This window comes from Lissotriton helveticus, chromosome 8 (assembly GCF_964261635.1).
Source record: "Lissotriton helveticus chromosome 8, aLisHel1.1, whole genome shotgun sequence".
In the NCBI taxonomy this organism is placed as follows: domain Eukaryota; kingdom Metazoa; phylum Chordata; class Amphibia; order Caudata; family Salamandridae; genus Lissotriton; species Lissotriton helveticus.
This window is the reverse complement of record NC_136069.1, coordinates 18,674,250-18,690,499: the sequence shown is the minus strand read 5'-3', so window position 1 is coordinate 18,690,499 and position 16,250 is coordinate 18,674,250. Positions and strand designations below refer to the sequence as shown.

The 16,250-nt window shown below is 50.7% G+C and overlaps 1 protein-coding gene across 1 annotated transcript; it reads right to left on the bottom strand.

Annotated features, from left to right (window-relative positions):
• Positions 1–1,543: 1,543 nt before the first annotated feature.
• Positions 1,544–15,966, bottom strand: CRYAA (crystallin alpha A). The gene is made up of 3 exons (XM_078655883.1): positions 15,696–15,966; positions 3,050–3,172; positions 1,544–1,900 (listed from the first exon to the last, which is right to left on the bottom strand). Exons 1-3 carry the CDS (start codon positions 15,882–15,884, stop codon positions 1,691–1,693), a joined length of 522 nt encoding a protein of 173 aa, XP_078512009.1. The 5' UTR covers positions 15,885–15,966; the 3' UTR covers positions 1,544–1,690.
• Positions 15,967–16,250: the final 284 nt, after the last annotated feature.

Sequence of the window (16,250 nt, the reverse complement as noted above, 5' to 3'; positions counted from 1 at the left end):
CATCATGGAAGATGAGGAGACGGAAGAAGACAAGGCAGAAGAGGGTACAGTGGAAGAAGACAACAGAGACAAAGACAACACAGAAGATGAAGATGCAGAAGACGATGACGTGGAAGAGACCGAAACAGAAAAGAATCACAGATGAGGTGGACTTGAGGTGGAGATGGGTAGGAAGGACATCATGGAAGATGAGGAGACGGAAGAAGGCAAGGCAGAAGAGGGTACAAATGTAAGAGGGCAGCACAATCGTGGAGACACATGAAAAGGTAACACAGACATTGATGATGAGGTCAACATAAAAGACAACCACACAGAAGATGGAAGTATGGAAAAGGACAAAAGGGTGGAAGTCGTTCTGGAAGCGGATCATCGGGCGAGGGATACGGACAGCAAAAAAGAGGAGAATAAAGGGGAGGACATTGTGGAAGAGGCTGAAAGAGAAGGAGACAACAATGAGGAAGACAACAAAATGGATGACATGGAAGATGCCAACATGGAAGAGAAGGATCCAGGAGAGGCCAGTGAGGAAGAGAACAAAAGGAAAGAGGACAACACAGACGAGGATGACATGAACAAGGAAGACGAGAGAGACACAGAAGAGCTGGAAATCAGGAGGACAAGTCAGAAGAAGGTCACTAGACAGAAGATGAAAGAGGATGAAATGGGAGAGAAGATAGATGATGACATCACCATCATGTATGGTCTGGAAGAGAATAACAAGACAGACGAAGGTCACAAGAAGAGGACACATGAGGTGGACAAGGAAGAGGATGAGACCGAAAGGGCGGCATGGACACACAAAACATAGAAAAGGAACGTTAAGAAGAAGACAATCAGGGGCAGGATGAAACACAAGAGGATGAGGCTGACAAAGATGACCCGGACAGCACAGGAATGGAGGAGACAGAAGAGGACAACGTGGGAAGGATGAGTCATAAAAGTGTGATACCTCTGTGGGTGCCATGTGGAGAGAATGCACAATAGAACACAACACAACAGGAGTGTTTCATTTGACATATCTTTATTGACAGCCACTAGAGGAGTTGGCAGATAGCAGCAGATTGGGGATACACTACAAGAGGTTGGCGCAATGCTTGTGAGATACTGGCAGACAGGGAGAGCCAGGAGCCTTCGGAAGCTTCAGAGCTTGGTTGAACCCTGGCAGGATGAGGGTGTTGTCTTAAAAGGACAAGCTCCTTTTTCCCTCCTGGTGGGCCAGAGCTGTCTGCATGTGGGTCTTTTGCAACGGCGTTGGACTGGAGATCTGATGCCCTCAGCCGATTCAATACCACACGCCCCATCATTTCCTGGACAATGCACAGAGAGGACTGTGGTTCATCACCCACATACCTCTATCCTACAGACCTCACAATGTGCTTCCTCTTTCCACAGAGCTTTTATCTGGAGGTAGCACTCCTACAACTTCTGAGTGTCCTGGGGATTCCACCCTCCTGCTAACTGGTCAACATTTTTGTAGGCCACTTTCCAGGCCTCCCCTTATGATGCACATACCACCCCACCTCAATTGAAGCTTCCAAATGTGGCCCCGGACTGCTCCCCGTCTCTGCCCCAACTCCACCCAGCTGCCCCTTTCCACAAAAGAACACACAAAATACACCCCTGCCCCTATCCCTGGCCTGTCGCTCATCTTCCATCACGTCTCGGAGGTGGGAGTGGTGATCTGCTCCGCCTAAGAGGATTGGGCAGAGGCGGGCTTCTCGTCTCGCGATACAGGTATGGGCCTCTCGCCGTGGCTGGAGTCCAAGCTGGAATGCATCTTGGTGCCCGAGAAGGTCAGCATGCCATCAGTGGACAGGGAGCAGGTGATGGAGGACTGGTCCACGCTGGCGGGCAGGCGATAGCGGCGGTGGAACTCTCGCGAGACATACCCGTGATCATCCTGGAGAAGAAGAGACAGAGTGTCAGAGATGGTAGAAACAGTATGAAGGAGGCAAATGATCAGAATGCAACCATGCGAACTGTCAGACAAGTCAATAATCACTACAGAAGTCGTGAAGAGCGCTCTTGCTCAGCACCGTAGCCTTTTCTTTGTTAATTGCTGTGATTACTGCGCTTGCTTAGCAGCGTGGCTTCCATCGGTGCACTTGCTGCGCTTGCTCAGCGGCCATACCTCCTGCCTGTGCTTTGTTGCGCTTGCAGTGAATGCTGTGTTTGCTTAGCTGCCTGGTCTCCAGCTTGCCACTCACTGTGCTTACCACACTACCTGGCGCGCTGCGATTTCCATGGATCTCTAGCTGTGGCTGGTGTGTCCTCCTTCCTGTCTCTAGGGACCCCTGGTTAGGGACCTAGACTTGTACCTGCCGCTCGTTGCTCTTGCTGCGCATGCTCAGGGGTGTGGCCTCCCACTAGTCACTCAACGTGCTTACTGCACTCGCTCTGAGGCGTGGCCTCCCGCATGTCACTCACCGTGCTTACTGTGCTCACTCACAGGTGTGGTCACCCACAAGTCACTTAACGTGCTTACTGTGCTCGCTCAGAGGCGTGGTCTCCCACAAGTCACTCAACGTGCTTACTGTGCTTGCTCAGGGGCGTGGCCACCCACCAGTCACTTAATGTGCTTACTGCTCTCGCTCAAAGGCATGGCCGCCCACCAGTCACTCATTCTGCTTACTGCGCTTGATCAGAGGTGTGGCCTCCCACCAGTCACTCAACGTGCTTACTGTGCTCGCTCAGAGGCGTGGCCTCCCATTAGTCACTCATTGTGCTCACTGCGCTTGCTTAGAGGCGTGGCCCTAAGCCTGTCTTCATTGTGCTCACTGCACTTGCTCAAAGGCGTGGCCTCTGGCCTGTCACTCATTGTGCTTACTGCGCTCGCTCAGAGGAGTGGCTTACGGCCATCACTCATTGTGCTTACTGCGCTTGCTCAGAGGAGTGGCCTACGGCCATCACTCATTGTGCTTACTGCGCTCGCTCAGAGGAGTGGCCTACGGCCATCACTCATTGTGCTTACTGCGCTTGCTCAAAGGCTTGGCCTCTGGCCTGTCACTCATTGTGCTCGCTGCGCCTGCTCAGAGGCGTGGCCTCTTACCTGCCGGTCGCTGTGCTTTCCATGGATCTCCACGTAGTCGTCCAGGATCTTGACACTTAGGTCTTCCGGCGCGAAGTGCTTGACATCCAGGTAGATCTGGAACTTGTCACGGTCAGACCTCACCTGCAGGTACAAGAGGACAGTAGAGGGTCAGAACGCATCATGACGTCACTCTGCTGACACCAGTGTCAATGACAGACGAGGTACTTTATAAACATTGAATAATATGTTTCCAAATGTTCAAGAGAAAGAACAGGTAGTAGTGTTCCCTATGAATGAAATACCCGCACATCTCAAATAATAACCGTATTTGAGAGTATCAGTGATTGGCGTGACGAGTGTACGTGTTGCTTTATTGTCAACCGGGTGCTAGATCAGCTTCAAACACCTACTACCTAGAGGTGCTAACTGCACATTAAAGCTTTAACATGCAACTAACTAAACACAACAAATGAAGCTATTAAAGCACATCTTTTTGACTTGATGTTGCATCCTGCTTTCATTTCTTCTCTGTCCTTCTTTAGTGTTTGTCATTACTTGCTCAGCAGGCATCTATGATGTCACATAGTGGTCCAATTGTGTATGCTTGAAAGCAGGGACAGTTACATCTGAGGCTGAGCTGGAGTCCATCTGCTCCTGGTGGGGTTTCTATTATTGGATCTACTTTATTCTATTTTATCTTCCTTACCTGAATCTTATCTTCAATAAACCTAATCTGTTTCATATACTGGACTTAAAGACTTCAATTTGTTACAATTTGGGCGACGAGGATGGGACTTCAATTTGTTACACTTGAATTCATTGAATAACCAAAAACAGTGTTGGTCATACGTTAAATTGATTCCATAATATAGTTTAGTCTCTGCACAATGAGGACGATGAAAAAGAACCAATAAGTTCAAAATAATCCAATCAGATCATCAATAGAAATTTATTGTGTCCTTTATTAGTGTCCAAAAATTTTAATTCCCAGCACACGATTATCCAACACGTGTTTCGTCTGTATACAGACTTTTTCAAGGTAAAAACTGGGAATATTGGCAAACTGTAGTAAGAGAACGGGTCCGTCACTGCAGCGCATCAAGTAAAAGAGAATCCGGAATCCAAGTACGGATATCGTAATATATAAGGTCAAAATAATGGAATCCCACAAGAGCAGACCTATACACAGCATAGGAATATATGCACTCAGAGGCCCAGAGGGATGTATGTCAGTACAACGCGATCAAAATGATCGCGGTATTTTACGATGCAGCCATTATAACGCAAGTCGTTACAACGACTTGCGTTGGAAGGCGCTGGATTGTGGATTAGTTTAATTTTCTATTCCAACTCCAGCCCACGTAACAGTAGGGAAGGTGTTGGAATAGAAAATCAAACTATTCTTTAAACAAGAGCGCCCACCAGCGCAAGTCGTAGTAACGACTTGCGTTGTAATGGCTGCATAGTAAAGGACGCGCGGTGTAAACACCGCGTTGTAAAGGATGTTTACCCAAGAAGGGTGGTCTAGAGTGACTGCCTGTGAAGGGGAGCAACCGTCTGACGACCAGGGTTGTGTTCCTAGTACGGGCAGTCTAGGCTAGGGTGGGCAGTCCATGCCAAGCGGCCTGCAGTGCAAGGATGGCAGGACAGGTTGGGACCAGACTAGACTTTCTGGCACAATGAGGCTTGTCGAGAAGGGAGTCCGGGGAGGGGAGTGACTCGGAGACACCCTGTCGAGGAAGGTTGCACATGGTGAGTGCTGGTGCCCTGGGGAGCCTGGGGGACATGCTGTGATTACTGGGGTTCCAATAATTATTATAGTATATATGTAAGCTGGGTAGGGATGGGGTGGAGTCAGTCGCATGCCAGGCAGACCAACCGAGCCAAAGAATATTCTAGAAGGCCAAAGCGCCCCGTCCCAAGAGCCCTCCTTATGTAGAACCAAGGTCCCGCGTACACCCCCACATTGTATGCCTCTGTGCCAGCAAACATTGCATTTATAGGCAATTATTGTGACCTTGATGCTGCTGAGAAGACTTGCTGCTTTCCAGCTCTATTTATGGTTCAATATGTAAATGCGTCTAGCACCACATGAAGCTATATATGGGATAAAGTACCCCCTGCTGTACATTATAAGTATATTACAAGTCACCGAGGAGTTCCATGATCAGATTTGTAGCTTCAGGCGTAAGGTTTGGGGAGTGCTCTTCCCCCCAAATAATTACATTCTTGGCTTGTTAGTTTTGTCAGTGGGCCTTGAGTCAGGTCTGCTGTGTCTGTGTCAATTTGCCTCATCGTGCATCAAGAATAAAAGACAAACCAGTGACATTTGGTGTAAAACAGGAGGTGGAGGCAGAGATTTAGATCTGATGGCTGGATTTCAAAATGTGAAACCAGAGAACCAGGAATCAACACCGGCTTCCCTGCTTCTCCAAACTGTGTGAGCTTAGGCAAACATTTTATTTCACTGCACCTCTTTATTTTCACATATGAGAGCTCTTGTAAATACTTGAGTTCAGGATGTGCTCTGAACAAGCAGCTCATGCGTTTGATTTAAAGAACTATAATACTGCTCCATCTGTAATAAAAATCTAGGCCACATTTAGGGTTTACACGACTACTGACAAGTATCTTAGTTCACTAATGGAATTGGCGGTGAGGCATTAATGTTTCTAAGTTTAAGTTGAAAAACTATCACTTTTAATAAATGCTTGTCTATGTTGTGATAACATCTGATGTACTGAGGTAAAGTGCTCCTGCATGTTAAAGAAATACAAAGATAATGTATCATATTTTTACATTATACTTGTTGCACAATATACATGCCAAATGTTTTGCTGGCTTGGCTTGTCTATAGACTTACAGAGCCAAGTTGGACCCTTGGCTCGTCCACAGACTCACGGAGCCAAGCCCGACCCTTGGCTCGTCCATAGACACACAGAGCTAAGCCGGACCCTTGGCTCGTCCATAGACACACAGAGCTAAGCCCGACCCTTGGCTCGTCCATAGACACACAGAGCTAAGCCGGACCCTTGGCTCGTCTATAGACAAACAGAGCTAAGCCCGACCCTTGGCTCGTCCATAGACACACAGAGCTAAGCCGGACCCTTGGCTCGTCCATAGACACACAGAGCTAAGCCCGACCCTTGGCTCGTCCATAGACACACAGAGCTAAGCCCGACCCTTGGCTCGTCCATAGACACACAGAGCTAAGCCGGACCCCTGGCTCGTCCATAGATTTATAGAGCCAAGCCCGACTTTGGCTCGTCCATAGATTTATAGAGCCAAGCCCGACCCGTGGCTCGTCTATAGACAAACAGAGCTAAGCCTGACCCGTGGCTCGTCCATTGACATACGGAGCCAAGTTGGACCCTTGATTCGTCCATAGACTCACAGAGCCAAGAGGGACCCGTGGCTCGTCCATAGACACACAGAGCCACGCCCGACCCTTGGCTCGTCTATAGACTCACAGAGCCAAGCCCGACCCTTGGCTCGTCCATAGACACACAGAGCTAAGCCCGACCCTTGGCTCGTCCATAGATTTATAGAGCCAAGCCCGACCCTTGGCTCGTCCATAGATTTATAGAGCCAAGCCCGACCCGTGGCTCGTCTATAGACAAACAGAGCTAAGCCTGACCCTTGGCTCGTCCATAGATTTATGGAGCCAAGCCCGACCCGTGGCTCGTCTATAGACAAACAGAGCTAAGCCTGACCCGTGGCTCGTCCATTGACATACGGAGCCAAGTTGGACCCTTGACTTGTCCATAGACACACAGAGCTAAGCCCGACCCTTGGCTCATCTATAGACTCACAGAGCCAAGCCCGACCCTTGGCTCGTCCATAGACACGCAGAGCTAAGCCCGACCCTTTGCTCGTCCATAGACACACAGAGCTAAGCCCGACCCTTGGCTCGTCTATAGACTCACAGAGCCAAGCCCGACCCTTGGCTCGTCCATAGACACGCAGAGCTAAGCCCGACCCTTGGCTCATCCATAGACACACAGAGCTAAGCCCGACCCTTGGCTCGTCCATAGACACACAGAGCCAAGCCCGACCCTTGGCTCGTCCATAGACACACAGAGCCAAGCCCGACCCTTTGCTCGTCCATAGACACACAGAGCTAAGCCCGACCCTTGGCTCATCCATAGACACACAGAGCTAAGCCCGACCCTTGGCTCGTCCATAGACACGCAGAGCTAAGCCCGACCCTTTGCTCGTCCATAGACACACAGAGCTAAGCCCGACCCTTGGCTCGTCTATAGACTCACAGAGCCAAGCCCGACCCTTGGCTCGTCCATAGACACGCAGAGCTAAGCCCGACCCTTGGCTCATCCATAGACACACAGAGCTAAGCCCGACCCTTGGCTCGTCCATAGACACACAGAGCCAAGCCCGACCCTTGGCTCGTCTATAGACTCACAGAGCCAAGCCCGTACTTGGCTCGTCCATAGACACACAGAGCTAAGCCCGACCCTTGGCTCATCCATAGACACACAGAGCTAAGCCCGACCCTTGGCTCGTCCATAGATTTATAGAGCCAAGCCCGACCCTTGGCTCGTCCATAGATTTATAGAGCCAAGCCCGACCCTTGGCTCGTCCATAGATTTATAGAGCCAAGCCCGACCCGTGGCTCGTCCATAGACTTACAGGGCCAAGCCGGATCCTTGACTCGTCCCTAGACACACATAACCAAACCCGACCCGTGGCTCGGCTCGCCCGTTTGATTTGCTGGCTCGCCCACCTTAGTACATGGGGTCGTCAGTCACTTTATAAAATGATTTGCAAAAGGCGAGGACTGGAAATATGGAGCCCCGCAACAGACACCGATTTGACGACTCTACCATCAAGGGTTCTCGCAGCAGAGGCAACAAGGAGTGCATGCAATGAAGTGCATTTAAAATAAGTGATGCCAGGGCGGGGACTCCAGGCCACTGTGCTGCACATGACCGTAGTCATGAGTTCCCAGACGAGCTTGTAATCTTTACCGCTGATCCGGTTTTAAGTATTCCCAGGGTGGAAGCTCTGGTGAAAGACTTTGGGGTACAGGTAAACAACGTGAAGACTGGAATAATGTGTTGGAATGTTCCAGATTGGAAGAGAATTGAGAAAGAAAACAAACTGGCAACCAGGCAAAAGAACAGAGAGACTCAGCCCTCTCCAAACATATAGGGCACATGTAATAATACAACACAAATGTATGCTGGTGCTCCAAGGGAAGAGTGGTCGGCTGCCAATCCAACCACAAATGATCCTCGCGACAGGAGGAATACAATGATACGATGAGTCCCCCCCGAGCACTCAAAGGTAAGTAATGATCAGTCCAACAGTACTGCAAAGTCTCTTGTTGTCTTTTTTGTTGCAATTATTTATTCAGGCACTCAGCGTTGGACATTCAGCAGTATTAATGTTTCCAAAACTCAGCTTCCAAAAGGTGTTGTGGTGCGGACAAGCAATTTAGAGCCTGTGGAAATGTAGATGTATAGAGTGACTGGTTTACTAAAAAATAGTAAATCTGTGTCCATCGAAGAACTCCTTTAAAGGGCGCAAATTTACTATGTTTTGGAATTAACAAACTTTGGCAGCAGTAGGCTTGGTGGGCTTCCAGGCACACTACTGCAATCAAACACCCAGAAGGTGATGGGATGAATTCTTGCAAATAGATTAACCAGTGGCATTCACTCGGGTAGCATCCAAACCGTCCTTTTTGGTCCACTGTGCCACTCTAGAAAGAGGCACTCCTAATGCAAATAATCCGGGCCCGATTCACAGAATGAATTTAAGACTACATCCTAAACTTACTACTATTTGGTATTCACAGAATGCACTTACTACTTTCGGGATTCACAAAATGAACTTACTACTTTCGGTATTCACAGAATAGATTTAAGACTACTAACTTTACGTCCGCACTCAGGCCGGAAATTCTGGCCTGGAGGCGGAGCTTCCGGCTTGAGGCGGAGCTTCCGGTCCGGAGGCGGAGCTTGCGGCTTGGAGGCGGAGCTTCTGGCTCGGAGGTAGGGATTTAGCCATGGCTGAAATCTCCACCTCTGGGCCGCAAGCTCCGCCTCCGGGACGCAAGCTCCGCCCCAAACCAGAAGCTCCACCTCCAGGCCGGAAACTCCGCCTCCGGGCCGGAATTTCCGGCCTGAGTGCGGACGTAAAGTTAGTAGTCTTAAATCTATTCTGTGAATCCCGAAAGTAGTAAGTGCATTCTGTGAATACCAAATAGTAGTTAGTGTAGGATTTAGTCTTAAATTAATTCTGTGAATCGGGCCCTCCATCCCAAACCTGGGTCAATTCACCCCTCTACCCCTTCACCTCACAACCCACAGTTTTTTTAAGTTTTGAAATTTGAGATTCACCCCCCCCCCCACCTATATCTCAATGACTAAACTACACCCCTGTCCATGACCATATAGAGTAACAAGGCCAAAGGCTGAGCTCCTTTGTAAGGGTCTGGAACTCGAGTATTGCAGAATCCCATGTATTAATAGAGTAATCCACTCGCTTCACATTCAGTAACAGGTCCACAAACCTCGTATCATTTTAGATTCTGCTCCTCCACTCCCAGAAGATGCACCAGTGGGCTGAATTTACACCTAGACCAATGCTTTTACCAATAGCATCTAGCCTCTAACCAGAATGTATTTACCTCGCTGCAGGTTCAAACCTGTGGCGGAAATCTGCACCCCGCTTGCTTGGGGGAAAACAAGGGGTTAACGCAATCTGGGGCTGGAGACCTTTAAAGTGGATTATAAAGTGAGTGTAGTTGAGAAACATCTTTGTTGGTGGATGCACACTCCCAGAAGGCCCCTGGGCCTCAATGTCACTTCCTTTCTCTCTTCCTCTGGGCAGTGTTTGGAATGTATTGCTCAGGGTCACCTCCTCAAAGCACCTAAGTCCCATCGACTGACATCGGTGCGACTGCGCCTTGCGCACAGTAGAGGTAGGTGAGCCAACAGATTAGCAGGGAGAGCCGAGCCATGGGTCCGCCTTGGATCTAGGAGTCGGTGCAGGAGCCGCACCCTGAAAGCAGTAGCCATGTGAATGATGCAAACAATGTAAGATGCAATGAAATCTCTTCAAAATTAAAACAAATATATATTTCGTTTACAGGTGGAACCTCAGTACATCAGATTATATCACTGCATTGAGAACTATTTATTATAGGCTTATAGCCCGCCGTAGAGGGCTATACCGGCTATTAAAGGCCCTCTCCAGCGTTAAAGGCCCCGAGCCGAAGGCGAGGGCCTTTAACAAGGGAGTGGGACTTTAATAGCCGGTATAGCCCAGCTACGAAGGGCTATAAGGCTATTAGAACATTCTGTCACTAGAGGATAGAATGTTCTAACAAAAAAAACAAAGCCTTTTGGAAGAGTGAGGGGATTGGAATCCCCTCAGGCTCCCTGAAGCCTCTGTTCACAGCCAGAGCTGTGAACAAAGAAACATTGGAATGTTGGAGCTCCGGGCTTATACCAGCCATTAGAAGCCCGGAGCACCCCATTGTTGTCAATGGAGCTCCCAACATTCCAATGTTCTAATATCATTTAAAATGTTTACACATCAATTTAAAAAGATTCCTGCCCTGGCCTCTTCACAATTCCAAAAATGAGCTAACAGGTCAGTCCGCTGTTATGTGGACCCGATATTTGGTGTACATTTTTATTACAAACAGAGCAACACTATGGTCTATTAAACAAAACATGCAGGATTTCCCTCCTGCATCCCTCCCCTGATTCTTCCCAAACCCCATTCTACTATTATGATCTTCCTAATAACCCTTTCTAGACTCCTCCCTCCTGCATACCCCCTTTGCTCATGCCCAGCCTCATCTTACTACTCTGATCTCCCAAATAACCCTTTCTAGACTCCTCCCTCCTCGAGCCCTCCTTTATCCTTTTAAATCCAACTAACAGACTCATATGTCCACCGGATGTATGACGTTACAACGCATACTTTTACCACGCATACCTTTACAATGCGGTATTTACAACGAATACCGTTACAATGCATAGCGCTTTGGGGTGCTGGATAGTGGTAAGTATAATTTTCTATTCCAACTCCAGTCCCCGTGGACACTAGGGAAGGTGTTGGATAGAAAATTAAACTTATTCCCTATCCTAGAGCGCCCCCCAGCGCAATGTGTTGTAATGGTATGTGTGGTAATGCCTGCGTTGTAATGGTAGTGCGTTGTAAAAAATTTGTTGTAAACGTTACATACCATGTCCACCACCCAAATTAGTGAGCGCAGTACAAATGCACGGAACCAACCAGTCATACACTGAGGGCGCCTGGGGACAGATGTTCCGTCCTTACACTTGGCCCTCCACCCTGAGGGCCTCTGGGCATATATTCCCTCTTAAGCTTGTCCCTACACTGAGGGCCCCTAGATGTCTTTGCTCCACCCCTGGGCCCGGTCCCTACACTGAGGGCCTCTAGAGGTATAGGCTCCACCCCTGGGCCCGGTCCCTACACTGAGGGTCTTCAGGGCGTTCATGTCCCATCCTGACCCTTGGCCCCTTCACTGAGAGTACAAGGATGTGTATAATCCAACCCATAGGATCTATCTTTACACAGCGGATCCCGGGGTGGGCGTTTTCCATGCAGAGCTTCCTACTTGTCCTGAGAGTGCTTGGGGACATATGTTATGAATCTATATTTGGCCCCTGCACTGAGGGCTCCTAAGCTTCTGTGTTCCATCTCGCTGATGTGTCCCTTCTCTGGGGGTACCAGGTTGTCACTGCGCCCCCTCTAGGCCTGTTTCCTGCAGTCAGGGCTCGTGGTCCCATATGTTCCATTCCAAGGCCACTTTGGGTCGGTAAACATCCTTTACAACGCGGTGTTCATCCCCTTCTTGTCTTCCTAAACTGGAGGCATAATTCTATTGGTTCTCTCCTTGGCCGCCATCTTTGATCGGGTGCCTCTAGGTTCTGCCTCTGTCTTTTCAGGAAGTCTCCAAGTTCTCCGAAGGCCTGCCTACCCTCACAGAAAGCCTTCCAGTTCCTCTCTCAATCAATCAAACATTTATAGAGCGCGGCAACTCACCTGTGGGCTCTCTGGCCAACCACTCGTGCAAGAAGTCCACCAGATCTACTGGGCGACCTTATAATTCCCCCTCCGTCTGCCATCTTGACTTCAAGTCTCTCTGTTAAACACCCTAGCTTCGCCATCCTACAGTGGAGGTCAACGCGCTTCCTCCTGGACCCACTGTCCCTGACAGGAAGTCACTCCTGTCCTCTGCTTTACTCACCAATCTTGGGGCATTAGGTTTCCAGGTTTTCTCTCTAGACTCACTGTCATTGACAAGACCTGTATTGTCTCAGGCTACGGCCCTCACTTGAACGGTCTTTGACAGGAAGCCTTCCTGTTCCCCCCATCAGTGCGTCCTTGAGGTAGAACCTCTCCCACTTCCTTGGTGGGCCCATCACGCTTGAGATAGGAAATCTCCGCCCATGAGGTTGGATGTGTCCCAGTTTATTGGTAGGGCCGCAACACTTAGGTAATAAGCCGCCTAGTTCCTTGGTAAATCCACCACCCTTGACGTAGAAATTCTTCAAGTTCCTTGTCCGTCACTCTAAAGGCGGACCTTATCCACCTTTAGAGTGGTGGATAAGGTCGCCTTCAGGGAGTTTCCCAGTTTCCTGGTGGGCCACAACCCTTGAGGTAGGATGTCTCCCAGCTCTCCAATAGACACACCACCCGTGAGCTAGGAAGTCTCCCAGTTCCCTGGTAGGTCCACCACCCCTGAGGTAGAAGGTTTACCAGTTCTCTGGTAGGTCCACCACCCTTGACGTAGAAAGTCTCCCAGTTCCCTGGTAGGTCCACCACCCTTGAGGAAGGAGATCTCTCAGTTCGCTTGAAGGTCCACCACCCTTGAGGTTCCCAGTTCTCTGGTAGGTCCACCACCCTTGAGGAAGGACATCTCTCAGTTCTCTGGTAGGTCCACCACCCTTGAGGTAGGAAGCCCCCCAGTTCCCTGGTAGATCCACCACCCTTGAGGAAGGAAATCTCTCAGTTCTCTGGTAGGTCCACCACCCTTGAGGTTCCCAGTTCTCTGGTAGAACCACCACCCTTGAGGAAGGAAATCTCTTAGTTCTCTGGTAGGTCCACCACCCTTGAGGTTCCCAGTTCTCTGATAGGTCCACCACCCTTGAGGTAGAGGGTTCACCAGTTCTCTGGTAGATCCACCACCCTTGAGGAAGGAAATCTCTCAGTTCCCTGATAGGTCCACCACCCTTGAGGAAGGAAATCTCTCAATTATCTGATAGGTCCACCACCCTTGAGGAAGGAAATCTCTCAGTGCCCTGGTAGATACACCACCCTGGAGGTAGGAAGTCTCCCAGTTCCCTGGTAGGTCCACCACCCTTGAGGAAGGAAATCTCTCAGTTCTCTGGTCGGTCCACCACCCTTGAGGAAGGAAATCTCTCAGTTCTCTGGTAGATCCACCACCCTTGAGGTAGGAAGTCTCCCAGTTCCCTGGTAGGTCCACCACCCTTGAGGAAGGAAATCTCTCAGTTCTCTGGTAGGTCCACCACCCTTGAGGCTCCCAGTTCTCTGGTAGGTCCACCCCCCTTGAGGAAGGAAATCTCTCAGTTCCCCGATAGGTCCACCACCCTTGAGGAAGGAAATCTCTCAATTATCTGATAGGTCCACCACCCTTGAGGAAGGAAATCTCTCAGTTCTCTGGTAGATCCACCACCCTTGAGGTAGGAAGTCTCCCAGTTCCCTGGTAGGTCCACCACCCTTGAGGAAAGAAATCTCTCAGTTCTCTGGTAGGTCCACCACCCTTGAGGCTCCCAGTTCTCTGGTAGGTCCACCCCCCTTGAGGAAGGAAATCTCTCAGTTCCCCGATAGGTCCACCACCCTTGAGGAAGGAAATCTCTCAATTATCTGATAGGTCCACCACCCTTGAGGAAGGAAATCTCTCAGTTCTCTGGTAGATCCACTACCCTGGAGGTAGGACGTCTCCCAGTTCTCTGGTAGGTCCACCACTCTTGAGGAAGGAAATCTCTCTGTTCTCTGGTAGGTCCACCACCCTTGAGGAAGGAAATCTCTCAGTTCCCTGGTAGATCCACCACCCTTGAGGAAGGAAATCTCCCAAATGTCTGATAGGTCCACCACCCATGAGGAAGGAACTCTCTCAGTTCTCTGGTAGGTCCACCACCCTTGAGAAAAGAAGTCTCCCAGTTCTCTGCTAGGTCCACCACCCCTGAGGTAGAAAGTCTCTCAGTTCCCTTGTAGCTCCACCCCCCTTGAGGAAGGAAATCTCTCAGTTCTCTGGTAGGTCCACCACCCTTGACGTAGAAAGTCTCCCAGTTCCCTGGTAGGTCCACCACCCTTGCGGAAGGAAATCTCTCAGTTCTCTGGTAGGTCCACCACCCTTGAGGTTCCCAGTTCTCTGGTAGGTCCACCACCCTTGAGGAAGGAAATCTCTCAGTTCCCTGATAGGTCCACCACCCTTGAGGAAGGAAGTCTCCCAATTATCTGACAGGTCCACCACCCTTGAGGAAGGAAATCTCTCAGTTTTCTGGTAGATCCACCACCCTGGAGGTAGGAAGTCTCCCAGTTCCCTGGTAGGTCCACCACCCTTGAGGAAGGAAGTCTCCCAATTATCTGACAGGTCCACCACCCTTGAGGAAGGAAATCTCTCAGTTTTCTGGTAGATCCACCACCCTGGAGGTAGGAAGTCTCTCAGTTCCCTGGTAGATCCACCACCCTTGAGGAAGGAAATCTCCCAGTTCTCTGGTAGGTCCACCACCCTTGAGGTTCCCAGTTCTCTGGTAGCTCCACCCCCCTTGAGGAAGGAAATCTCTCAGTTCTCTGGTAGGTCCACCACCCTTGACGTAGAAAGTCTCCCAGTTCCCTGGTAGGTCCACCACCCTTGCGGAAGGAAATCTCCCAGTTCCCTGGTAGGTCCACCACCCTTGCGGAAGGAAATCTCTCAGTTCCCTGATAGGTCCACCACCCTTGAGGAAGGAAGTCTCCCAATTATCTGACAGGTCCACCACCCTTGAGGAAGGAAATCTCTCAGTTCTCTGGTAGATCCACTACCCTGGAGGTAGGAAGTCTCCGAGTTCCCTGGTAGGTCCACCACCCTTGAGGAAGGAAATCTCTCAGTTCTCTGGTAGGTCCACCACCCTTGAGGAAGGAAATCTCCCAGTTCCCTGGTAGGTCCACCACCCTTGAGGTAGGAAATCTCCCAGTTCTCTGGTAGGTCCACCACCCTTGAGGCTCCCAGTTCTCTGGTAGGTCCACCACCCTTGAGGAAGGAAGTCTCCCAGTTCTCTGGTAGGTCCACCACCCTTGAGGTTCCCAGTTCTCTGGTAGGTCCACCACCCTTGAGGTTCCCAGTTCTTTGGTAGATCCACCACCCTTGAGGTTCCCAGTTCTCTGATAGGTCCACCACCCTTGAGGAAGGAAGTCTCCCAGTTCTCTGATAGGTCCACCACCCTTGAGGTTCCCAGTTCTCTGGTAGGTCCACCACCCTTGAGGTTCCCAGTTCTCTGGTAGGTCCACCACCCTTGAGGTTCCCAGTTCTCTGGTAGGTCCACCACCCTTGAGGTTCCCAGTTCTCTGGTAGGTCCACCACCCTTGAAGTAAGAAGTCTCTAAGTTCCAACCCGAAGCGTCTCATCCCCGGGGCGGGGGAAGGCCCCATCACTCACCTCGGATACGCCGGAGTCCACGTAGTTGCGGAGCATGGACTGGCGGTAGTAGGGGCTGACGGTGGAGGAGAAGAAGGGGAAGAGCTCGTAGTCGATGAGGCCCTCCCCGAAGAACTGGTCGAAGAGGCGGCCTGGGTAGAAGGGCCCCATGGCCCGCTTGAACCATGGGTGCTGGATGGTGATGTCCATGCTAGCGGCTTGAGGCGAGGGGGGTGTGCGTTCACCAGACGGAGGGTCGAGGCCTGGGCTGGGGGCTGCAGAGAGCTGAGGTCTGGGGGGTGCAGGGTGTTGAGGTCTGAGGGGTGCAGGGTGCTGAGGCCTGGGCTGAGGGGTGCACGGTGCTGAGGCCTGGGCTGCCGTGCCGAAGCCCGGCGGGGCCTGTTTTTATACCCAGCCCTTTGAAAGGGGGCATTAGCCGAAGCTTCTGGAAAGCCATGATCTCACGGCCCGGCGGTCGGTCAGCAGAAACGCAGGCCTGGCCTGGGGGGCCCCGTCTGCGGGCCCGGAGCCAGGCCTGGCGTGCTGCCTGCTGCCGCCATCCTCAGCTCACCCCGG